The sequence below is a fragment of the Rhinolophus hipposideros genome (assembly GCF_964194185.1).
Source record: "Rhinolophus hipposideros genome assembly, chromosome: 2".
In the NCBI taxonomy this organism is placed as follows: Eukaryota; Metazoa; Chordata; class Mammalia; order Chiroptera; family Rhinolophidae; genus Rhinolophus; species Rhinolophus hipposideros.
In genome coordinates this window covers 48,659,022-48,684,687 of record NC_138048.1, presented here as the reverse complement: position 1 = coordinate 48,684,687, position 25,666 = coordinate 48,659,022, and the positions used below count along the sequence as shown (strand labels likewise).

At 50.6% G+C, this 25,666-nt stretch overlaps 1 protein-coding gene across 2 annotated transcripts in view; it reads left to right on the top strand.

The window, feature by feature from the left end:
* The window catches only part of SEMA5B (semaphorin 5B), a 118,462-nt gene extending 93,409 nt beyond the window's left edge, over positions 1 to 25,053 (top strand). Inside the window, exons 5-22 of one of the 2 annotated variants that reach the window (XM_081077272.1) lie at positions 6,657 to 6,719; positions 7,066 to 7,164; positions 7,697 to 7,910; positions 8,627 to 8,912; positions 11,204 to 11,339; positions 12,506 to 12,713; positions 12,825 to 13,032; positions 19,041 to 19,158; positions 19,298 to 19,479; positions 20,622 to 20,765; positions 20,966 to 21,113; positions 21,257 to 21,482; positions 21,639 to 21,857; positions 22,311 to 22,481; positions 22,584 to 22,733; positions 23,063 to 23,107; positions 23,510 to 23,715; positions 23,945 to 25,053. In XM_081077272.1, coding sequence (XP_080933398.1) covers positions 6,657 to 6,719; positions 7,066 to 7,164; positions 7,697 to 7,910; positions 8,627 to 8,912; positions 11,204 to 11,339; positions 12,506 to 12,713; positions 12,825 to 13,032; positions 19,041 to 19,158; positions 19,298 to 19,479; positions 20,622 to 20,765; positions 20,966 to 21,113; positions 21,257 to 21,482; positions 21,639 to 21,857; positions 22,311 to 22,481; positions 22,584 to 22,733; positions 23,063 to 23,107; positions 23,510 to 23,715; positions 23,945 to 24,103 — 2,982 coding nt within the window. In that variant the 3' untranslated portion in view covers positions 24,104 to 25,053. Of the gene's footprint in view, positions 1 to 6,656; positions 6,720 to 7,065; positions 7,165 to 7,696; positions 7,911 to 8,626; positions 8,913 to 11,203; positions 11,340 to 12,505; positions 12,714 to 12,824; positions 13,033 to 19,040; positions 19,159 to 19,297; positions 19,480 to 20,621; positions 20,766 to 20,965; positions 21,114 to 21,256; positions 21,858 to 22,310; positions 22,482 to 22,583; positions 22,734 to 23,062; positions 23,108 to 23,509; positions 23,716 to 23,944 lie in introns of both variants that reach the window. The other variant, XM_081077271.1, reaches the window with a different exon arrangement.
* The last annotated feature ends 613 nt before the right edge of the window (positions 25,054 to 25,666 follow it).

Genomic DNA, 25,666 nt, shown 5'->3' with positions numbered 1-25,666 from the left:
AATAGAAATATCCAGCCTCCTCAATTCTCCAAGCACTGAAGGGAGGGGAGATGCAGGTGGCAGCACAGGGAGGGTGTGTGTGTGTGGGGGGAGGGGGTGTACACAGAAGGGAAGGGGAGGGAGAACGGGAAATCCAATCAGCTCACCTGTGATGGTTATCAGCGTAACTTAATAAACTGGTTTTGGGAAAGAAAAGGTGGCAAGTGGTCGACAGTGTCAGGGGACTGCTATATAATGAGCCAACTTGGATTTGGCAATTAGGAGCTGATGAGCAACCAGGGGATGGCTTGATTAGAGGCCTAATTGCCGTGTATTTATGATCTTGGGCTATCAGATGTCGTGCAGTACAGAAATGAGGACTCTTGTGCACATATGCTTCAGAACACATATGGGGCTTTGTCTGGGCCTGGGCAGACGGTGAGGATGATTCTCAGCTCTCTTTTAGTTATCTCCACATTCTCTAAGCTAGTCCGGCAGCTGTGGAGTTGTCTGAAATGGAAACTCTGCTGAGTGGTGGACTGAATGCTCAGAAGACGTTTTAATGTTCAGCCATTCATTGTCTTTGGTGTCCAGCGTTGTTGATGAGTCTACAAGGAGATTATCAAGTTCTTGGCTGTCTCACCTGCTTTCTTCCACAGTAAAACACCATGCAATTACTCTGTCACTACAGATTGCCATCCTGGAATTTCTGGCACAGTCCCGGTGTAAAGCATTATGCATGGCAGATTGATCATACATGTCTATCTCTACTCCTTCACAAAACCCCACTGAAAGGACAGTGAAAAATTTTAAAAGGTACAACTGCATATGACAAAGAGATGTCAGTGGAGGAGAGATTAAATGCATTCTGGGGAGATGAGTGTGCCTGGAGCCATCGTAACGGTCTAGCAGAGGGGGATATGACAGAGAAACAAGCGGACCCGCAGGCAGGTTGCTCAGAAATTGGTGTGTCGGGTATTGTAGAATGCAGGATGAGGTGCAAGACTAAAGGGGGACAATGGTTATAGTTCTTTAAATTGACAGTTTAATTTAAACTCTCAGTGGTCTCCTGTTCCGTCCCAAATAGCAAGCCCTTCCTCCATTTTACCCCCTCTCTCAACAAAGGAAGACTAAGACTCTTCCTCTACAGACCCAAATGGTGAGTCTCCAAATTTGGAGACTACAGGAAAGGTGAGGGCACTGATGGGGTATGGCACTAGAGAAATGTTTTTCCTTTTTTTTCTTTGTACAATTTATTTATTGAAGAAATCTGGTTGTTTGTCTTATAGTTTCCCACGGTCTGGCTTTTGCTGATTGCAATCCAAGTTGTGTAACTTAACATGTTCTTCTATTCCCTGTATCATCTGTCAATTAGATCTAAAGACTTCATTCAATTTAGATTCCAGCAAGATTACTTTATAGGTGTTATTGTGTACTTTTTATGGAGGTACATAGTATCTGATTTTCTCTGTGTGTTTTTTTTTTTTAATGTTAGCAGCCATTGATGATTGTTTCCCAGATCCATTAATTCTTTAGGTGTTATAATGTATTAGCTAGACTACTTTTGCAAAGAGAAACTTCTCCTCATCCACTATTTGGTTACCCAATGATACCGTCATATAGGAAAGGCAAGATAAATGTTTGATACTCTGTCTTTATTTACCAGTTTTCAAACAATGAGCTGGTTTGTTAGTATCTGTCAATGGTGATCAATTAATTTTATTCTATTATTATTACTATTATTATTATTACCACCGTGTTACCCCAAAAATAAGACCTACCTGGACAATCAGCTTTAATGCGTCTTTTGGAGCAAAAATTAATATAAGACCGGTCTTATTTTACTATAATATAAGACCGAGTCTTTATAATATAACATAACATAACATAATATAACATAATATAATGTAATATAATACCAGGTCTTATATTAATTTTTGCTCCAAAAGATGCATTAGAGCTGATTGTCCGGCTAGGTCTTATTTTTGGGGAAACGTGGTACTACTACTACAGACTTCTAGCTTTAAATATTGTTGTTATCTATCCATTGCAGTTATCTTTCATGACTGTCTCATCTTTTGCAAGTAGGGGCCTCTTCAAGTTGGCTCCTTTGACATAATGATTTCAGTCATTTTTTATTGCATCCTTGCTATTTGATGTAAAGAAATATTTCAGGCTCACTGTACATTTCCTAACCCCAGACCTGGAATCAGCCATTTCTCTGAGAAGTCTTGGTCCATTTCAGTGGGAAATGGTTAGTGATTTGTTTTCAAATATAAATAACCACAAATCACCAGACATTTGAGGAAACCTCTATAGTGGAAGATAAAGATCAAAACAAAAAGAATAAAGGAAGCTGTAAGAAACAGGGACAGTGGAAGAAATGAAAACAGTTAAAAAGTTAATTAGAAAACAATAGACTCTTCTGAGATATAAAAATATATTTTGTTTATAAAACAATAAATTGAAAATATGGAAATTAAAAATGTTTTGGGGGAAATAAATTTTGAATTTAGAAGATAAAGTTGAAGAAAATCTCCCCAAAATTAGAACAACAAAAAACAAGAAATGAAAACCAGGAGAGAAATAACAGAAAACTAGAGGATCAATGTACAAGGGCCAAGAGTGGACTGGATTAATAAGAGTTACAAAAGAGAGAGAGAGAGAGAGAGAGAACGGAGGAAAAGGTGAGGAAGAAATTAAGGACAAAATAACATAAGAGAATTTGCCAGAAAAGAGGATGAGTCTTCACACTGAAAGAGCTGACTGAGTTTCCAAAAGAGACCTGCACTAAGGCACATCAGTGTGAATTCAGAATACTGTTACTAAAGAGAAGATCCTAAAAGCTTCTAGAGCCTAAAGAAAAGAAAGAAAATGGTCACTACCAAAGATGGGGAAAAGAATTACATCAGACTTCTGAATAGCAACACTGGAATCTAGAAGACAATGGAGTTGAATAAAGGCCTTTAAAATTCTGAATGAAAATTATTTTCAGCCTAGAATTCTATATCAAAACTGTCAATCAAGTATGAAGATAGAATGAATCAGACATGCAAGAATTAAAAAAAAAAATTGATCTACCGTGTTCCTTTTCTTAGGAAGATACTGGAGATGTGTTCCACCAAAATAAGCAAGTAGATCAAGAAAGAGGGAATCATGGGATTCAGCGAACAGGAGAGAAGAGAAGGTAAGTCCCAGGTTAACTGCCAACCAGAATGCTTCAAGGGCAACCAGTCCATACTGGGGAAGAAAGAAGAGGATGGGAACTCAGATTATCTGAACCATCTGTGTGTACAGTTAGCAAATGATATCGAGAGGGATTTGTAACACCTTTTGGGCATTTGGGAAAAATTAGTAATTTGAATTGCAAAATAAACAAATGAAGAAAATCAAGACACTTATTAGTTCGGGAAAAACAAAAAGTTGGTCAAGAAAGGAAACATCCTCAGAATAGGCATATTTCCTTGATTCTCAGATGCACGTGTTTTCATATTTTTAATAAGTCTGAAGTCAGGCACGTCTTTCTGTTGAAGGCATCATGCATTCTTTGTCTGCCAGACTGAAGGCCTGATGGAGTTCTCAGTGCCTTTGCTTGAACTTGGTCATTTGTCCTGGTGTTCTGATTCTATAACAACCAATGAACATGTCAGTCCACAAACAATTTAAGGATCCTATGAAGAGGGAATAAGAGTACTGGTTTTTCAGAAAACCTTCTGTGGATACCTTCTGGTTAGATCAACAAAGTGCCAGCATCCAAACTTGCAAAAGAAAATTCTGGAGACCAGAGTGGAATACTCTTTAAGAATTGCTGTACCACTGATACCTGGGTGGTTAAAAAAATGACACTAAAATAAGCAAACAAACAACAACAATAACAAAAAAATGTGCACCGAAAACTGAATAGAAAAGGGATTCAGAAGAGATGAACTATGAATTCAAAGAAGGTTTAAGGATACTTAATTTTGCTTACATTTTCCTTTTTTGTATGCACAAGGTTGATATATGACAAAAAATATGTCTAAATAACACTTTCAATAAGTTTACATTAAAAATGTAAGTAATAAAAAATTCACAGCATATATATGTATGTATATATTTTTAGTGGTTCATATTACAACTGATGGTGTCTTACATTCAGTGAAATTTTGGATACTGCTTGGTAGTAGTGAACAATTTTTACATAGTGATAATGTAAATAACAATATTGATTTTACTTTAAAATATTACTTTAAACTAAGCTAATTTAAAACTTTATTTTTAATTATAATTTAACTATAAGTTTAATTATATCAAAAGATTAAATAATTAATATTACATAATTATAATGGGAAGCTGGGGAGAAGGGGAATGTATGTGTGTTTTAATGTAGAGGAGAATGGAGGTGGGTACGTGGCAAAAATTTTCACCTCCATAACCGGAAATTAGAAGATGAAGTCTGAGAGTGATACATAATTCTGAGAAATTCGATAAAAAAGCACAGACACAGAGAAATAGCTAAAAGTGTTGCAAGTAGTTGTCCTTAGAAAAGGGGGATAGAGGGTGGGAGGAGTATGTTGCTGGGGTTTTATTTAAAATAAGTTTTTCATACTATTTAACTTTTTCAACTCTGTGCATCACTTTGATAAAAATAATTTTTTAAGTAAAATGACTCAAGCCCGTTCTGTGCTGTTATCATTATACATGTTCTTTTCAGGCCATATGTTCTAGCCTTTGGTTTGAGAACTCTATTGGCTGTGAGAGGCTGCAGGATATGGCGGGGAGAGCTGAGCTCTGCTGTAGGCGGTCTGGGTTTGCGTCTTGGGTTTGTGTCTTGGGTTTGTTGCTTACTAGCTTTGTGGCTTTGGGCATATTGCTCAACTTCTTCGAACTTCATTTTCCTCACCTGTAAAATGAGCAAAAGGCTACGTGTTTCACTGGCTGTGGTGAGGATCAAAGAGAGGTGTGACGAGTCCATGCATAGTGCTTGTCCCGGGGCTCAGCTCAGCATAACTGTATCTAACGCCTTTGGCCCCACACCCCTCGGCTGCAGCAAGGCCCTTTGCCCACACAACACCGCCCAGCCACCCACTGTCCGGAGCTTTAGGCCTGGACATCTGCAGCGTTTGTGGGCATTGCTCTTTTCTGCCCCCAAAGGCCCTGAGATTTCTTGTGTATGTCCCTTTTTTCCTCTCACATCAGGCTCAGCTTGGGAGCTGAGGGGCTCCATTGTTTCTATCCAAATGAACCCCACAGCAATGGGGCTAGATGTCAGAGGTCATTTGCCCTTCTCCAAGGTCTGGGAGCAGAGGCCTGAGCCCCAGGCCTGGCATGGCAGGATGAGCCCAGCCTACTCATAGGTGTGACAGAGACATGACCAAATTTGTCACCCAGCTCCTGAATACAGAGTCTGCAGAAGTCAGTTCCCCCTCTGCCCCACAAAGCAACCATCTTGGGTCTATAGATGGACTGAGTCTGGAAAGCAGGCAGCAGCCCTGCCCTCCCTCCCTGGCACCCTTCTTGCCCTCCCACACCTGGAGCTCTGCAGACAATGACTTCACAGCTAGAAGGAGCTTTATTAGAAATTATAAGCAGGTGAGGTTTTTTCTTTTCCCCATTCAGATGGAAGAGTTGCTTGCTCAGGGATCCCTCTCCCAGGACAGGTAGACAGTTCATATTTATACATGTGACCTAGAAATATCTAATGAGCCACACATCAGGTCTATTGACATTGCCTGGACCTGAAGGGTATCACATCTTCCTCCAGCTGCTCTTTCAAAGGCTGGGAGGGACCGTCAGAAAGTGGAGACAGAATAGATAAAGGAGAAGGGAGGATCCTGGGTGGGGAACAGCCCTCTCCTGGTGCCATGGGCACTTGGGAACATGATAATATCCCCCGGGTCCCTGAGTGTAAGCTGTGTCCCTAAACATATTACCCCATGACAGAACATGAGTGATGCTGTAAGGGAAATAAGAAGGTAAGCAGACAGCACAGAACTGGGGGGCCCTCCCCCCGCCCCCAGCAATTAGGAAAGTGGAAGTCCTGGGTCCTTGACATGGTTGGATAGAGAAAGAAAACCACACAGAGCCCTTGAATCAGGAATGTGGGTTCCAATCCCTGCTCGACCATGTACCTGCGGCAAGTAACACAGAACCGGAGTTTATCTAAGAAAACAAAACACACGAAAAACCACGTTTGCAGGGTTATAGTGAGAAAATCAACTAGCTCTCCTATCCCTAAGGTTTGCGAAATCTAGCATTTCTTATCTCCCCAACTTCCACTCATTTGAGGGATATCCAGTGCATACTGGAGGCACATTTCCTGTCCCCGCTCAGGCCTGGGGTGGTCCTGAAGGTTCTGCTTGGCCTCTTCTAGCTCCCTGGCTGACCCAGGGAAGGAAGGGTTGGGGAGGGCCTAGGACAGAGCTGCGTGGGAATGAAGCATGAGGAAGCTCTTACCAGCCTCTCCTGACCCAAGCCGGTGGGGAGGGTGTTGGGTGAGGGGATATCCACTCCTTAAGGGTCTCTGGGTAAGGAGATCTGGCGGTCTTCTGGGTCCATGTGGATGTAGTGAGAGGAACCCTCACCCTGCAAGTTGTCCCTGACCCTTTCCCAGCTTCCTGTCCACTCCAGACCCCAGCAGCTGCCTGCCCTGGCGGTGAGTGGCACAGCCGTGTGATGTCTGTGTGCTCATCCCACAGGCCACAGAGTGGGCCTCCAACGAGGATACACGCCGCTCCTGCCAAAGCAAAGGAAAGACTGAGGTATGTGGCCTTGGTGGTCTGGGCACCTGGCCTGGAGCGGGAAGGGGATGGAAGGGCTGGGTGTGGGCATGAGGCTGCCTGCACGGAGGACTGGCCTGGATGAGCCAGGGGCTCCTGTGCAGGTGAAGGTCAGCCCTGAGCATGTGAGTGGCCACCGTGAGACCTCCTGGATGGGAGGTGCGGGGGCAGGGAGTGTGCAGGGAGTGTCCACAGAGGCAACCTGAACTTGGGAGCAGGCTGGGACACGGGAGTGCTTTCAAATACCTGTGGTACAGTGCTGTGAGGGAAAGACACCCAGCACGGCCGCGAGAGCCTGTTCCGCTATTACTTCCCCTTCTCGCTTCAGGAGGAGTGTCAGAACTATGTGCGGGTCCTGATTGTCGCTGGCCGGAAAGTGTTCATGTGTGGGACCAACGCCTTTGCCCCAGTGTGTTCCAGCAGACAGGTGGGGGAACGCTTGGGGTGGGGCGGCCCGAGGGGACAGACACCAAGAGGTTCTCTCACTCAGGCACAGTCTTGGAGTGGCGTTGCCACATGTCACAAACCACAAAACCCCCCAAACAAGAAAGGATGCCCAGTTAGATTTAATTTCAGATAAATAACAAATGATATTTTAACATAAGCATGTCCCATGCCAAGTTTGGGAGGGACATACTTAGGCTGAAAAAATTATCCATTGTTCATCGAAATTCAGACTTAACTAGGCCTCCTGTATTTTATTGATCAGCCTTACTCTGGAGGGTCCTGACTAGGGGGCAGGGGCTAAAGGCAGATGGAACTCCCGGCACAACCTTTCCCTCCATGATGGCTGCTCTCTCAGAGGGACTGGGCGGGGTGGGCAGTGAGAAGGAGGCTGGAGAGAGGGAGAGGCTGACAGAGACCAGGGGCCCAGGAGGAAACAAACTCTGGGAGGGGGTTGCGAACAGGCAGCCCCTGGGTCTCAGGGAAAAGCGCCCCTGTCTCCCCGTCATCCCCAGGTGGGGAACCTCAGCCGGACTATGGATAAGATCAATGGCGTGGCCCGCTGCCCCTACGATCCTCGCCACAACTCCACAGCCGTCATCTCCTCCCAGGGGGAGCTCTATGCAGCCACTGTCATCGACTTCTCAGGTCGGGACCCTGCCATCTACCGAAGTCTAGGCAGCGGGCCACCCCTTCGCACTGCCCAGTACAACTCCAAGTGGCTCAATGGTAGGAGGCGCAGCCCCAAGGGCGGCATTCCCCTGGTTCTGACCCACTGGCACACCCAGACTCCCTCCTTCCTGCCCAACCTCAGAAAGGGCTCATGCTTCATCAAGAGGCCCAGAATGAGGCATGTGTTTGCCCAAGGACATAGCAAGGTCGGAGATGGACTCTGGATGAAGTCATGGATATCCTGAGTACCCAGAACAGATGGAGAGCAGGCTATGAGGAGAGAGAAAGAGTTAGGAATGGATTTGGATGAAGGGCTATAGGAAAGAAAAGATTGGGGCAGGGTGCTATGAGTTTCCTGCCCCTTGGAGTTGAATCCCTGCTTCTCCACTGAATCCCTGTGTGGCCTTGGGCAACTATTGACCTTTCTGTGCCATGATGTTGTCATCTGTAATATGGGTCTAATCATAGTGCTTACCTCATAGGTTAACAGGATCCAATGGGGCTGATCCATCTAAAGTACTCATAATAGTGTCTGGTACACAGCGAGTGCTCAGTAATGCACGTTAACTGTTATTATACCTGCACTTTGCATTGGAGGTGGGAACACGGTTAGTTAGAGTCCCCAGGTCACCACGCTGGCGGACAGGTGTCAGGATGCCCATGTGGAAAAACGGAAGTAGTAGAGTACCCCTATGCCTGACCCCTTCCTTCCTGCTGGCCTGACCAACCCCTTGTTCCTTTTCTGCCCCCCTCCCGCCCCACCCGCTGCTCAGAGCCCAACTTTGTGGCAGCCTACGACATTGGGCTGTTTGCATACTTCTTCCTGCGGGAGAATGCAGTGGAGCATGACTGCGGGCGCACGGTGTACTCTCGCGTGGCCCGCGTGTGCAAGAACGACGTGGGAGGCCGCTTTCTGCTGGAGGACACGTGGACCACATTCATGAAAGCCCGGCTGAACTGCTCCCGCCCCGGCGAGGTCCCCTTCTACTACAACGAGCTGCAGAGTGCCTTCCACCTGCCTGAGCAGGACCTCATCTACGGGGTCTTCACCACCAACGTGTGAGTCCCTGCCCTCCGCCGCCCCTTCCCTGTGATACCAAGGACGCGCTCTGATCTGGCCTTGCAGCCTGGTGGGCTCAGGCAAGCCCCTCTCTGAGCCCTTGTTTCTCTTTCTGTTCAATGGGTCTTGTCGTGTCTTCTGCACCGGGTCGTCTGAGGATTTTGTGACTTGCTGTCTCCGCAGTGATCAGCATTTATTCTGGGTTTCTGGAAGGGCAGGCCTAGGCCAGATAGGAAGAAATAAAAGGCACTGGATTGCAGCTCCACGAGGAAGAACTGGTGATGAAAGTGAAATAGCCTGCCTGGGATGAGGGGGTGGCAGCCCTGGGAGGGTCTGGCAGCAGCCTGTTGGGAAGGTTCTGAGGGGGTTCCTTAAGGTCCCTTCCAACCTCAGGACCCCACTATCCTGGTAAACCTCACCAGCAGTCTTCTGGCAATCCTGCGTGTAGTGGGAAACACGGACTGGGAATTAGAGCCCTTTTATTTCCTAGGTGTAAGGAAGGGTAGCCCTCACAGAGACCATGAGTCCTCCTCCCGCTTCCTCCTTCTGTATTAAGGCTGATCCAATCAAGTGATTTTCACATGGAGAATGCTGAATGGGCGGCAGAGACCAAGGAAAGCATTTGTTGTACAGGAAGCTATGCAGGGTTCTTTGTAAGAACATCAGAAACACATGAGTCATAGAGATTGCTTAGCTTGGGCCCCTGGTAGCAGGCATTGGAGGGCCAGGCTAGCTATAGGGAGGATAGTCTGAGGGTCTGGACAGGGGTAAGAGTAAATCTAGGAAGCAGCAGCATCGAAGAGGCCATCGAAGCCAGGGAGACAGACATCAACACAGCCCACACAGGCCAGGAGCTGACAGCCAGGACTTAGTGACCAGCCTGGCAGTCAGCACCAGAAGGTCAGCAAAGAACAGGAGCCACTGGAGAGGCATTAAGGGGAAATGATGACATTAGTGTAGATTTTAAATAGTTTATGCATTGTGTGCCTTCTCCATGGCAGATGCTTGGTGGGTGGGTTGTGGGGGATGGGTACCAGAGAGCAAGAACAGACCTGCCTCTGCCGTGGAGCTTACATTTTAGAGAGGGTGGTTATTACGCACCCAATTTTCATTGTGATTAATGCTATAAAGGGAAAAGGAAGTGTGCAGGGAAACCTCTAACAGTATGGAAGGGAGGTGATCAGGGAAGGCTTCCTGTAGGAAGTGACACCCCTACAGGATGAATAGGAATTAACTAGGGGAAAGGACTGGTCCAGCCTTAAGGGAGCTTGCAAAACTTTTGGGTCAGAAGAAATGTTTGAGGCACTGAACCAGACCAGTGTGGCAGGAGCCTGGAGGAGCCTGGAGTGAGGAGGAGAAAGACAGGAAGGAGAGGAGGCTGAAGAGGGAGGATTATATCCCGAAAGCCTTGCTTTACGTGTTTTGGTCTTTATCCTAAGAGCAAGAAGTTATTGAAGGGCTTGAAGCACGCCAGAAACTAGCTCAGATGTGCATTTTGAAACGCTTGCTCTGGCTGCTGTGTGGAGAATAGATTAGAGGAGACTAGGCAGGCTGTGGGGACACCAGCCAGTAGGACAGTGCAGCATCCAGGGAAGACGATGGGGGCTGAGATCAGGCAGAGGGGGAGAGAAATGGACACGTTTGGGAGAGGGACTAAATGCAGAGAACAGAACCGGAAACATTTGGTGTAGTGGTACTGTGTCTGAACTGTTCACATCAGACTCATAGAAATGTCAGACTCTGTGACCGAAAGGGGTCTCAGAGGTCATCTGGCTCAGGGTGTCGTGGGTTGTGGCATATATCAGTGGTTTGGCACCTGGCTCTTTTAAAAATAAGTAAAAGAGAATAGACTGGAATAAAAATATCAGAGTATAATGTATTTAGTAAAAGTAAGTATTGTTTCATGAAAATTCATTGCAGATGTGTGTGTATGCACATAGGTGTTAATCTGAGTTGTAATATTACATATATTTCTTACAGTGGCCACGGATAAAACATTTGAAAATAATGACCTTATTTGACCCTCCCATGGGAGAAGGGAAGGGAATGCGGAAGTAGTACAGAGGAACCCACCAGTGCTTCTTATCAGTGGGTCTTTCTTTCCCAGAGGGTTTCCAGAGCATCTTCTCCTTCTGTGACCCCCCCTATCACCAGGCACCAGACTCATCAAAGGTGCTTAATCAGCCTTGGAGCTGTGCCAGGCTGTGCCTTGACAGCTGGCTGTGGGGTTTAAGGAGGGTGCTGAGGCCTGTGGGGGAGGGTGCAGCATCTGTCATCTCTTGCCTTTCAGAAACAGCATTGCCGCTTCTGCTGTCTGCGCCTTCAACCTCAGTGCCATCTCCCAGGCTTTCAATGGCCCGTTTCGCTACCAGGAGAACCCCAGGGCTGCCTGGCTCCCCATCGCCAATCCCATCCCCAATTTCCAGGTATAGCTTCTCCTCCCTTTCCCTCTCCACACACACTGCCTTCCTCCAGACGATCAGCCACAAGCTGATTCCCGACTGCTTCGTGCAAACACCAAACTTGTCTCTGCTGGTCTATGCCCATCTGAGGGGTCTGCAATTGTCCCCTACGAGTGTAGTAATGTCTAAGACTGTGGAACAAGAAGGGGAGAGTAGGTGGGACGCAGAGCAAGGGAGTATGCTCTGAGCCATCTCTAAATGTGACCCCACCTCCAGGGGGGGAGGTCGGATCTCAGCTCTATTCAGTGGAGGGGACCAGGGCAGCACGCACGAGCTGCCTGGCCAGAATGTGGGGATTTTAGCTGGAGTTTGCTTGCAGCCTACCCAGCATGGGTACTAAAGCCTGGAAGGTGTCTGAGCATCAGGAGGGGTAAGGGCACTGGGTGCCCTGGGTGGTGTGAGCACCCCCAGTGCTGTGATGGAGAAGGGGAAAGAGAGATGGGGCAAAGAAAGCTGCTGATGTTAGACTTTCATATCTATCTGACTTTCGGCCCAGGGCCAGTTTGGAGCAGGGTAGGACCTCAGGATTTGCGGTCCAACAATCCTGACCCTGCTCTAGCCCTCCCTCTGTGTGATCTTGGGCAAGTCACCCAACCTTCTCGAATCTCTTTTTCTTTATCTGGCATGTGGGAATAATTCCATTGACCTCTAGATGTGTGTGAGGGTTGATACCACTTGATATGGATCTGGGAATATAGTAGGTACTTCATGAATGGTAGTTGCTTTCCAGTTTGGGTTTGGAAGGCATCAGAACTTGAGCTGGGAGGGACACAGGAGAGGGAAAGCAGGGCTTGGCCTAACAGGAGGGAGAGGGCACTCATAGCTACAGCATTACATCACAGGACACTTGTTAGCCACACTCAAACAGTCCGTGTTTAGATAATCCAGTCCCCTTTGCAGCTCCCCCTCCTCTTCCCCAGCCCTGGCTGGACCCTCCTCCCCCATCTTCCCAGCCTCAGTTTCCTTAGTTCCCAAAGAAAAGGCATTTCTTCCTGGAAGATGGTGCAGGGGACCCAGCCAATCTTGGGGGTAGGCGGATTGGAGAGTCAGGGTAACAGGGAGGAAGGTGGGGGACAGGGCATCACGGCAGCTTGGGTGGCTGGGCACGTGTGACCCGTCTTCCCGCGCAGTGTGGCACCCTGTCCGAGATGGGCCCCAATGAGAACCTGACCGAGCGCAGCCTGCAGGACGCACAGCGCCTGTTCCTGATGAGTGAGGCCGTGCAGCCGGTGACACCCGAGCCCTGTGTCACTCAGGACAGCGTGCGCTTCTCACATCTCGTCGTGGACCTTGTGCAGGCCAAAGACACGCTCTATCACGTGCTCTACATTGGCACAGGTGAGGCCCCCCCCCACCTCATCCGGGCTCGGAGTGGGAGGAAGTGGAGGGGCGGGGGACGGGGCGTGAGGTTCCAGGGCTTTCAAGACTCCCCCCACCTGGTCCCTCCAGAGTCTGGGACCATCCTGAAGGCACTATCCACAGCGAGCCGCAGCCTCCGCGGCTGCTACCTGGAGGAGCTGCACGTGCTGCCCCCCGGGCGCCGCGAGCCCCTGCGCAGCCTGCGGATTCTGCACAGCGCCCGCGCACTCTTCGTGGGGCTGAGCGACAGCGTGCTGCGCGTCCCGCTGGAGAGGTGCGCCGCCTACCGCAGCCAGGGGTAAGTGGTGTCAAGGGCGGGTCCCCCAGGCTTCTCCCCACCCATCGCACTCGGGAGGTGGAGCTTAAGAGGGGGCACTTTGGAGTCAGGTAGATCTGGGGTGACATCCTGGTCCAGTCTCCAGCTGTGCGCCTTTGGCCAAGTCATTTAACCTCTCTGAACCATGGTTTCCTCCTCAGAAAATCTCTGCAAAGTTTTTGTGAAGGTTAATTGGGATAATCTCCATAGACCACTTATCACTGCCTGGGGGAAGTATCCGTTTAGCAAATGATGGTGGCTGTTATCCCTGTTGTCAGCCCCACAGTTAGGGCCTGCTGGTCCTTCTAGCCCACTTAATTTCTTCTGTCCCTTCTGTTCAGAGCGTGGTCTTTTCTTTGAAACCACAGCACTTGTGACTCCAGCCGTGGGTGCGGAAGGGAAACAGTGCTTCGAGTCAGCCACCCACCTTGGCTTCTCTTCCTTAGAAGAGACAGAGAGGCCTGGCTTGGGTGGGGTGAAGGGGAGGAACCATGTAGGGACATGCATTCCTTTCCCAGCTGCTTCCAAGATCAGCTCTCCATACCTTAGCTTCAAGTGGATTCACAACATTTAAGGGTGAAGCGAAAGCTTATTCCAAAGCCAAATGGAAACGGAGCTCAGACTCTGACCACGTGAGCCTCCTCTGAGCTACACCTCCTTATTTTTGAGCTAAAGCTGCCTTTAGCTGGCATAGCAACAGCCACATGGGCTCCTAGGGCCTTTGCAACACAGAGACCTCCTGGCTGTGCCCATCTGTCCTCTAGATTTGGGAAACAAGTCATGCCCCTGCTGCCAAGGGTTGTTCTCCAGCCCCAGTAAGGTGTACTGGGACCTGGGCAGAGGCCTAGAGGGCAGGGAAAGAGGGGGGCCGGTCCTGATGTGGCAGCTGGGGAGAGAGGGGAGGACGGTGGGCAGACACTCAAGCTCCCCTCAGCCCCAACACATGGCTCCATCAATGAAATACGAAATATGTACTCAGCTCTACCATGCTCAGAGCGTTTTGCAGGGTTGTCGGTGTGAGAGGAGGGAGGTGACATGAAATAGCCTAAAACACTCTCATTTCCCTCAGAGGTCTGGATATGTGGTCAGGGAGAGAAACCTTGGCCTATATCTGATGTGTGGGGAGAGACGGGGCGGGAAGGGGTAGTGGGAGAGGCTCACATGCTAGAACTAGACACACCTGGCGTTTCATCTCAGCTCCATCATCTACTAGTTATATGATCTTGAGCAAGTTACTTAACCTTTTGAGCTTCAGCTTTCTCATTGGGAAAATAGGAGGAAATTGTGAGGGAGCAAATGATACTTAATTTTGGCTGAGTTGTAAAAATTGGGAATAATATTCATTAAGTCCCTAGTCCAGTGAGTCATAAGTGGCAGCTAGTTCTCATTCCCTTTTTATCTGCACAAATGCATGTGGGGGCCCTTCAGCCTCCGGGCTCTCTGGAGCCTAGCCTCTGCATCCTCGAATACAGACAGCACTGCTTGGCAATGAATCACAGGTTACCTGCTGGCGGCGTTTCCCCCATATCTTGTATTCTTTAACTCTTGTATTATTAACCTTTTCACATGTGCCTTGTGAAATCCTTGAAGGGATTTACAACCCAGTGTCCCAGTATTTGTTATATTCCATCAGGGGGCCACACGAAGCCCTAGGCACAAAGTGGCTTTCCACACATGATTGATCCTTCTTCAGTTAATTGATGATTTGGCCTGAGAGGAGGTTGGTTTAGGAGAGGAGTGAGGAATGGGACTGGAAAGTGGATTGAGGCCCGTTAAGAAGGCCAAGGGATGATTTTTATTTGAATCCTGGGCTGTGGGCACTGAAGTGGTCTTTGAGCAGGGAGGGGAATGGAGTGACAGGCAGCATGAATAGGTGTTTTAGGAAGATCAAGCAGAGAGTGGCGGGCAGCTGGTCGACCAGCATGAGCTAGTGTGGCTCTCGCCAGGTATGAAGTGTGGGGTCTGCAGTGGTAGGAGGGGAAGCAAGACGCCAGGACATGTCCCCACTCACATGGTGCCACAGAGAGAGGGCAGCATGCATAGCATGGCGAGGTGGAACAGTACGGTAGAAAGAGGTCAGTTGGCGTCTGAAATTTTCATGCCATTTGGCATCCTGAGTTTGGGATAAGAGCCCTTGATGTGTACAATGAAAACCCCCTGCTCTCCAGGACTCTGCCATAAAGCAATAGGTGGATGTAAAAATGTAAAATATGAGGTCTCATTACTGCAAAGTTAACAAAATTACCAGAGTATATCCGTGCAGCCACCAAGCCATGTACTCCAGAGCGTTGGAGCCAACTTGCCTAGCATACTATATCAGAATTTGTGCTATTGTGTGTGGGGATGGTTGTCACAGAGTTTTATTGTGTCCTAGGAGAGGCATTTCATGCTTTGTTCCTCATTCCTTCCAAAGCTGGCAGGAGGATGAGGGTGGGTAAGCAGAGCCCCTTTGGGTCCCCTCCTCTGCTCAAAACCCAGGGGCTCATCTCCAGCCCTCTCCTTTCACTCAGGCAAGTCTCAGCCCTATGGGGCACAACCAGGACCCTGGCCTGGCCAGAGAGACCAGGGCTCACAGACAGGAGGCGGAACAGAGGAAATGAATGCTCACTGGCTCTGCAAAGCTGGTGTTTTATGCATGAATGGCCCCTTCTTCCTTCCAGCATGCCTTTCAGGCTGCATTGCAGTGGGGTGCCCTCTACGCCAGCTCACTCAGGAGGAAGGCTCAAGCATATCTGCTCTCAACCTCCCTCCCTGCCAGGGGGCCTTAGCCCTCTTTGCTGTCATTGTACTTAATGACCATTTTCTCCCAAGCTCCTGGGACACCATTTCTACCCTGGACAGCTCCCATTTAGAGATTTGCTACATGGTGCTGGAAACTGCTTGCTTGTAACTTCCACCATCCATCTCTGTCCTCCTCTGAGCCCACAGAATGAACCTGTTCCCTTCTATAATAGCTGCTCAAGACATTGCAGTAAAAAAGACTTGGTGATATAGGATTGGTCCGATGGCTGCTTTTATGAAAGAAACTAAACTGCCACCCAATTCTACAGTCAGAGACACACTTTAACTCTTCCTTGCTTGGCACTTTAATTTTCTTAACAATGTTCTCTGCTCTGTAACCTTTGGGGTGACCTTTGGTAAAAGCAGCAAATGTGGACGAGAGCTCAGGCATTGGCCCCAGGGAAGTATAGAAGGCCCCTTCAGGTGGCCAGGGCCAGGCCAGGGCAGGCATGTCCTTGAAATAGGAGAGGCTGGGAGAGTGAGGGAGGCTGACTGAGGGTGGGGGCCTGGAGTCCGCATGTACTCTGCAGTTTTTCTTCCCTCTTTTCTTACTCTGTCATGGGTTGGAGAGGCAAGGCACTTCATTTCTTTCCCTGGGAACCCTGACAAAAGTGGCCCTGAAACAGCAGTTCTCAAACACGCGATTCATTAGAATCACCTGGGGAGTGCTTAAAAGATTCCAGTGTCTGGGCCTACTCCAGTCCAAAGGCCCAGATAAAGACAGTTTTTTTTTTTGTTTTGTTGGCTTAAGCTTTTTAAAAGATTCTCAGGAGATTCTAATTTGCAGTCAAGACTGGGAACAATAGTTCTAGAACTGGCTAGGCCCTGGATGAAAGAAGTAGCATGAGGCAAATTTCATTCCTTCAAAATCGTCTGCTTTTATCTTGTGTAAGCTGATTCAAATTTTCTGCTCATATGCATTTTCTATGCTGACAGACATTTGTTTTTGATAGATAGGATCTTATTATTATTATTAATCACTAGTCGTGGCTAGTTCTTTTTAAATTTATGTTGCTTATAAAGGACAATATCAGTGGCTTCTAGAGGTTAGCACTTCTTTCTGAGAGCTGAGGGAAATACACTCAGGAGTGGCCTTTACTGCGTTCTGATTGGTTGAATTTGCTAGCAGCCAGTTTGTTCCAAATGTCAACCGGTGAGCAGAATCTCAAAACCACATGTTGCTTGGACTATGTTTGCACATGTATTGTATTCAGTCCTATGATGTCTAGTGTGATGATTTCTGCTGGTGAAACATCCCCAAATCAAACCACTGATCCCAGAAGAAAATATGAGAATACTTATGCTGTACGATTTACACAAATTGTCCTTGAGTTAATAAAGTAGAAACAGATTCTTGAGCAACAGATGAATGTTCTGGATTCCCAGGTAGGCTTACTGGGGCCCAGCGAGGCCTTCACCCACTGAAGCCCCAAGCATTGGCCCCCTTATACAAGGTCATGGGTTGCCCGAACAAGGGACAGAATTGTCTTCTTTGACTTCCGTTGGTGAGAAGAGGAAGCCCCACCCACTTCTCCATAAGGTCTCTCATAAAACCCCTTTTCTCTCTGGAGGCTGGTCGGGAGACATGGTCTATTGAACTCACTGACCATAAAGAATTCACCTGACAGGTGACTCTACCTAAAGCTTCTAGAGAAAAGAAAGATTCTATCCTGGAGATACCAAAAGGGGCAACCCTTTGGTTCTTTTGTGGATCCCTTCAGCCCTCAGCATCCTTGGCCCCTTTGGCCAGTGGGAAGTCCCTCTGCAGGGTCATGGCATGGCATGTAGCCCCCACCACCTTTCCAGTCCAGCACCGCCTTTATCCAAAGCCTCTTCTGCTTTCTAACCTCCAGTGTGTGCCCTGGTTGTCAATGCTCTCTAGACCCTCTCCAGCAGGCCCACTGCTGTGGAGCAGCCAGCCTACACAGGGGAGGGAAGTGGGAAAAGGAGGCAGAAGGGACCCAGGGTTTATATCCCCTGAGGTTGTCTGAGCTCTCTGGCTGTTGGAGGCAACTTCCTTCAGCCTTCGGCATCTTATGTTCTGTTTACTTAGCGATGGACAGCCAATCCTAATTCCATAATTCCCATACTCTTTTTCTCCTCCTTGAAGTCTTACTAGTAGAGATTCAGTTTGTTGTTGTTACAAACTGTAAAGGATCCAATGAATGAGTCAGAGGAGGAAGGGAAGAGAGCAGCCCTAGAATCCAAGAAGGGGCAGCGTCTGGGGCGTGCTTCAGTGTGGAAGCATTACCTTTCCTAGGTCATAGCAGGTAGAGCAGCCCTGAGGGCCAGGGAAGGGGAACCTGGGATGTGGCCCCTCTCCTGGCAGCCTGAGCTCATTATCCTGATGCTAACGCTCTGGACTCTGGTTCCTGCCACCAGCACGAGCACATGGATACCCCAGGTGACCCAGGACGATGTTTGGGTGTCCCCTGAGCCTGCGCCTGTGTGTTGAGGTCTAGGCCCATGTTTCCTTGGTGTGTGAAGGCAGACACATCCTCTTGCAGGAGGCAGGAGTGTGAGGGGTAAAGGGTGGTTAGGAAGTCTGGGTTCTAGTGCCAGCACTACCATGTACAGTTTGTGGGATTTGGGGAAACTCCTCTTCCCTTTTCTGCGGTCCTACTGTGAATCCCAGTGATACTCAACCTGGCTCCCATTAGAACCACCCAGGAGCTTTGAAAACCTCACCAGCCCCAGAGATTCTTGTCTGAGGTGGGCCTGGTTATCCGTATTTTTCAAAAGCTCCTCAAAGATTCTGATATGCAGCTTGGTTGAGAACTGCTGGGCCAGATCATCTCCAAGATCCTTTCCATCGTAATGTTTTCTGACTGTCATCACAGTGATTTCTGTTTGCCACTTCTCCTGCAGCCCCAGATGACGAGTGTGGGGTACCCAGTCTGGGGGAGGCAAGGTTCTGTGTGTGGGCTCTGGAGAACAAGGGTTTGAGTTCTTGGTCAGTGAGCTGGGTCTCCTCCATATCTCGTGGAGACAATAACAGTGCCTTCCTCATTGGGTTGTATTCAATTCATTCATGCTTCTGAAGCACTTAAAATGATGCCGGGCACGCAGTAAGTATGCAATGAACTTTTTATTGTGGAGGGCAATTGGATGGACAAGGGTGCCCAGAGGGGAGTAGTCAGGTATGTTCTTGGGATGCCAGTGTGGCCAGGAAGCCAGTGGGCTTGAATCTCAGGACCTCTGTCTGGCAGGGCATGCCTGGGTGCGCGGGACCCGTACTGCGGCTGGGACGGGAAGCAACAACGCTGCAGCACACTCGAGGACAGCTCCAACATGAGCCTCTGGACCCAGAACATCACAGCATGTCCTGTGAGACCCCTTTGTACCCCCAAGTCTCCGGCCAATTCAGGCGGTGACTCCCCACACTACCCCTACATCCCCCGGGGCCTCATGCCTTCCCTATCCCTGCCTTGTATGACTGGGCCCTGTGTCCGATGTGTGTCTGCAGGTGCGGAATATGACTAGGGATGGAGGCTTTGGACCGTGGTCACCATGGCAACCATGTGAGCACTTAGATGGGGACAACTCAGGCTCTTGCTTGTGTCGGGCCCGAGCCTGCAACTCCCCCCAACCCCGCTGTGGGGGCCGTGACTGCCTGGGGCCAGCCATCCACATCGCCAACTGCTCCAGGTGTGTGAGGACATAGGGCCTACACAGCCGCTGCCTGGGACTGGAGTGGGGTATCCCCAGCCAGCTTTGCACTACGGGCTAGAAACTACTTCAGGGCTGTGCAGGGGACTGGGTAGGTAGCTAAGGTCCCAGGGAGAAAACATGAGCCCTGGGGGAGTTTCTACTTTAGTGTGAGAGAAGTTCTGTCTTGTGGGGGCTCTTGATATGAAGATGAAGGATGGACAAGCACAGGAGTCACCTCTCGACAGACTTTAGCCTCAATAAACTTGCTGTCCCAAACATGTGGGGCGACATGGGATGGCGGTAAGGCCAATCCTGGATTGGTACCAATCCTGGATGCCTACCATCTGGAGGTATGGCCTTGGCTAAGCCACCTAAGCACTCTGAGTTTCTCTAAGTGAAACTCTGAGTTTTTCTGACTGTTGAGAGGATTACATGAGCTAATTTATATATAAAGTGTGTGCACACTGCCCAGTACCTAGGGACTCCATAAAGTGGTCATAACAACTAACCCACAACTCAAGACACTCTTACAATAACTTAATTCTCTATACATTTATTCATTTAACTGTCAGACAGCCTCGTGGAGGTAGGAATACAATCATTATCCTTACTTTAAAGATAATAGTAGGATGGGGCACAGAAGATTTCACTAACTTGCCTGGGCTTATACAGCCAGTCAGTGATAGAGCCAGAATTTGAAAATTGGAGTCAAAGTAGACAAGAGTGAGTAGTGTCTAAGGTTGGAGCAAAGCATGTGCAGTGGTAGAACAGGGGAGGATCTCAGTGCAAGATTCCGCCAACCAAGAAGGTTAAAAGGAAGGTTGCAGATTGGAAAGGTATCTGGGGCTTTCTCTAGAGAATGTGTCCTTTGGACCCTGTGAGTAGAGGCCATGCCCCATGTCTGTACTTTTAGCCCCGGGCACAGCCTGATAGATGCAAGAAGGCTCTCAGTATATGTTTGAGAAATGAATGAAGGAATGAATGAATGGGATGTCTGCCTGAGATGGCCTGGTTAGGAGCTGCGATTTTCTGTGTCCCTGGCACTTCCTGACAACAACACACTCCATCTGCCCAGATGTAGATTAGATCTGAGAAGCTAGGGCTCAGAGGTCATCTGTCTGTCCCTCCGACCCCGCCAGGAATGGGGCGTGGACTGCGTGGTCCTCGTGGGCTCTGTGCAGCACCACCTGTGGGATCGGATTCCAGGTCCGCCAGCGAAGTTGCAGCAACCCCGCTCCCCGCCATGGGGGCCGCGTCTGCGTGGGCAAGAGTCGGGAGGAGCGGTGAGCTAGGCTGCGATTGGGGGCTTCTGAGACGGAGAAGCTAGCCCTGAGGCCCCAGACTGTCTGGGGCCCCTAAAAAGTGACCGGGATTTTCTGGGTGGCCTAGTGGACTTCCCCGTTTGCAGCCCCAGTGACCTCTTGTGAAGGAAGGGGGGTAGCTTCTCCCTAGAGTGATGGCCCCCTCCCTTCATACCCCTCAGGTTCTGTAATGAAAACAAGCCCTGCCCAGTGCCCATTTTCTGGGCATCTTGGGGCTCCTGGAATAAGTGCAGCAGCAACTGTGGGGGCGGCGTGCAATCGCGGCATCGGACCTGCGAGAACGGCAACTCCTGCCCGGGCTGCAGCGTGGTGAGGGCGAGGGCCGGCCTGGCCCGCGGGATGGGGACACGCGTCCTGGGACCTGGGGCCCAGGGGCGGGGAGGCGGAGGCGGGAGCGCAGAGCCAGCCTGGAGGCCGCGAGGCTATGAAACGGCCCGGCTCCCATCCCGAAGGAGTTCAAGACGTGCAACCCCGAGGGCTGCCCCGAAGTGCGGCGCAACACTCCGTGGACGCCGTGGCTGCCGGTGAACGTGACTCAGGGAGGGGCGCGACAGGAGCAGCGGTTCCGTTTCACTTGCCGTGCGCCCCTGCCAGACCCCCACGGCCTGCAGTTTGGCCGGAGGAGGACTGAGACCCGAACCTGCCCCGCGGATGGCTCGGGAACCTGCGACACGGACGGTACAGCCCCGCGCCCTCCCCACACCCCCTCCCCTCGCCTCACCCGCCACCGTCCCTCCCGGGGTCAGAGCGATGGAGCAGGGGCGGGAGCGGCTGCGAGCGGGAGCTCGGGTTTGGAAGAAGCCCTTGTCGCTGAGGCCCGTGTCCCCACACCAGCCCTGGTGGAGGACCTCCTGCGCAGCGGGGGCAGCGCCCCACACACGGTGAGCGGGGGCTGGGCCCCCTGGGGCCCATGGTCGTCCTGCTCTCGGGACTGTGAGCTGGGCTTCCGAGTCCGCAAGAGGACATGCACGAACCCGGAGCCCCGCGACGGGGGCCTACCCTGCGTGGGCAACGCCGCTGAGTACCAGGACTGCAACCCCCAGGCGTGTCCAGGTAACCCTGGCCAAGGAATCTGGGCCCCGGGAACCCCGCCTAGGGAAACCTCCATCTAAGGGACTCCCAGGCCTCACCGGCTACCTCTCAGGCTCAGGTGACCTCTTCTCCCTGCCAACTCTGTACAGGGGGCCCCAGAGCAATGTCTTACCCCAAACATGCACACAGCAGCTGCGCCCACAGAGCAGAACCTTTCCTCAACCTCCCTGTTTTCTCTCCTCTAGTGGTTAGTCAGCTCAGGAGCTTGTTTTGAGCTGGTTTTTGATGACTCGTCTGTAGCCTGCATTGCCACTGTCACCCCGAGTGGGGAGGGCCACTCCCCAACAGTGGGCTGTGGGGTGGGAGGGGTTGAGGTCAGTGTGGCCCAGGACAGAGGCCTTGCCTGGGACGTAATAGAAGACTATAGGGTCCTGCCTGCCCCTGCGCCCCCTCACTCACTCCATCCCTTTGCAGTACGGGGTGCCTGGTCCTGCTGGACCTCCTGGTCCCCATGCTCAGCCTCCTGCGGTGGTGGCCATTATCAACGCACTCGGTCCTGCACCAGCCCCGCGCCCTCCCCAGGCGAGGACATCTGTCTGGGGCTGCACACGGAGGAGGCACTGTGTGCCACGCAGGCCTGCCCAGGTACTAAGTACCTCTGGCTGGGGCTGGGAGCACCATGGAGCCCTCCCAGCTCCACCAGAGGATCCCAGGCCCGTTAACCTTGTCCCAACCCACAACCCACAGAAGGCTGGTCACCGTGGTCTGAGTGGAGTACATGCACCGAAGATGGAGTCCAAACCCGCAGCCGGCACTGTGAGGAGCTGGCCCCAGGGCCCAGCACCTGTGCTGGAAACAGCAGCCAGAGCCGCCCCTGCCCCTACAGTGAGATTCCGGGTAGGTCCTCAAGCCAGCACCTTCAACCAGCCCTTCCCACTGACCCCCCAGTTCCTTGCCTTTCTGAAGCATGCATCTGTGGGACGCAGGATGAAACACCAGGGTGGGGGGGCACACACACTTTGGGCCTCTGCCAGGCTTCATCTAAGAAGTGGGCCAACCCTCCTTAGAGGTGGAGTCTGGGTGGAGACAGAGGGGAGTGACAGCCCCCAGGCCCATCTCATAGTTCAGTCCTGACCCAGGGGTCCTCTCAGAGACATACCTAGCCGGAGAGGGACCCATCTCCTCTCTTCCCTGCGCCAACACCATCTCTGCTTGTCTCCCTGCAGTGATCCTGCCTGCCTCCAGTGTGGAGGAGGCCACCAGCTGTGGAGGTAAAAGGAACCTGCCCTCCCTTCATGACACTGTCCTTCTACCCCTCCTCCTCAAGGAGGAGACCCTGCTCCAAAATCGGGAGTCTGTCCACCTCCTGCTCCAGACAGACAAACCTTGTCAACGTCCTCCACTGCTTCAGACCATGTGGAGGGGTGTCTAGGCAGTTCCCTCTACACCCTCCAACTAGGAGGCCGTCATGAAATCTGTATTCAAGAAGAGCCACTCAACTCCATATCATCTGATCCAAGCCACAGTTGGTCCTGTGAGAAAGGCCCCTGGTGACAGGCTGCCCAGCCTCCCTGCTTCCATTGTCTGTGGTCTCAAAGCACCTTGGGAGGCAGTTGGGTGGCTGTCCTCTGCCCAGTGACCCTTTCCTTACCACCGGTCTCTCCCTCCCCCAGGGTTCAATCTCATCCACCTAGTAGCCACGGGCATCTCCTGCTTCCTGGGCTCGGGGCTGCTGACCTTGGCAGTGTACCTGTCCTGTCAGCACTGCCAGCGCCAGTCCCAGGAGTCCACACTCGTTCATCCTGCCACCCCCAACCACCTGCAGTACAAGGGTGGAGGCACCCCCAAGAATGAGAAGTACACACCCATGGAGTTCAAGGTGGGAGTATGATGGGTGCACGGGGCACAGTGATGGGGGCAGTGGTTCTGCCCTGAGCCGATTATATTGGGCTGGGCACTCGGGAGGGAGCAGTGGGGTCGTGAACAGAACACTGTGTCAGCAGTTAGAATGTTCTGTCATTGACTGGCTCCTGATCTTGCCCTGGTCTGTCCCCTCTCCCCATCTCTCCCTTCCCCACTTCTTCTATGGTTCTTTCCTTTTCCCACAGACTCTGAACAAGAATAACCTGATCCCGGATGACAAAGCCAGTTTCTACCCATTGCAGCAGACCAATGTGTACACAACCACCTACTACCCCAGCCCACTGAACAAACACAGTTTCAGGCCCGAGGCCTCACCTGGACAACGGTGCTTCCCCAACAGCTGATACCACTGTCCTGGGGACTTGGGCTCCTTGCCTTCCTAAGGCACAGAGCAGGTGGAGATGGGACCATGGAGCCAGTTGGCTTTCTCCTTCTGTACTAGGCCCAGAACTTGCTGCCTCGCCTTGTGGGGTCCCATCTGGCTTCCAAGAGCTCTGGCTGGAGGTGTCCATGCGGGAGAGGGCTGGCTTCAGGCTGGCACGTGGCTGCAGCTCCAGTTCAGCCCAGGTCTCTCATGGCCTCCTTTTGACTCAGCATCATGCAAGCCTCTCCTGCCATGTCTGGGCTTTGGACCTACTGGGCCTGGGAGGAATTGGAGAGTGGAGAGGGCGGGAGGGCAGGCTCGTAGGTTTGGTTTGGAAATGACAGCTGTGTGGCGGTCATGGGCCAAGACTGCCCCTCTCTGGCTGGCCCCAGGCAGGGTCTGGGCTACATCCTGATTAGCTGTGAAAGGAACTAATCAAATGGCCCCAGAAGCTCTGGATTCTCTGCCCAGGGCTGGGCCATTGCGGTGCTGTCCCCGTGTGACAGAGGGACTGAGGCTGGCCCAGGTTGTCCACCTGTGCCTAGCAGTGTGTACCTTGCCCAGGGGCATCCCTCTAGTCAGAGACAGTGAGGGCTGGGGGCCTGAACTCTTATCTTTGCTGAGAAGCCCTTTAATCTGAGTGGGCACAGGCCTGAGCCTTGCCCTCAGAATGCACGAAAGGTGGCCCAGGAGAAAGGGAGGCAGGAGCCCAGCATCCGTGCCACTCTGGACACTGTCTTCCAGTTGCTACTCAAAAGAGCTGTTGGCTGACACCTGCCTGGGAGCCTGTGCTGGCGCCTCATCTGTTCAGGAACACACACCCAAACACCCCCACACACAGACACACACACACAGAATCACAACCTACTATAGCAACAAAAAGGATGTTGGGCTGTGGCATTATTAATTAAAGATGATATCCAGTCTCCGAATGTAACTTTGTCTTTGTGCAGATGCGCGTGGGCTCATCTCGGCATTAGAGCAATGCACTGGGGTGACAGATGGTCTTCTCGGGGTGGAGGAAGCGACCCGAGTAGAGTCTGACTTAAATAGAGGATATCTTTCCATTTGTGATTCTATGTTCATACACACACATTGCCCTAAATCCACCACCCCCCCCTTTTTTTGGGAAAAGAGATTAGAGACAAGCAAATCCACAAGTAGAAACACAAGATACACTAAAGGCAACATGACAGGAGAGATTTTTGCCCGTTCCCTCAGCTACAGCTCCGGAGTGGACATATGTGAGTCCAGCGGGAGAGTATTGATAAGGGTTGTTTTATGAGGTGCTTTTACAATGCTGAGTTAATGACACCAAAATTGACTGAGAAATGAGTTAAACCTGTAAGGTGGGGGAAGTCCAATGCAGTTGTTGGATTCAATAAAAATTACCTCAAAACCTCAACCCACTAATGAATGCTACTATTTTGGATGAGAATGGCGGACCTGTTAAATTTAGAGAGCAATCTCCTGACTTAATTGGCTGGGTCAATTCCCATAAGATTCCCAGCAAAATCCACTTGTAGGTCAGGCTTTTATAGGC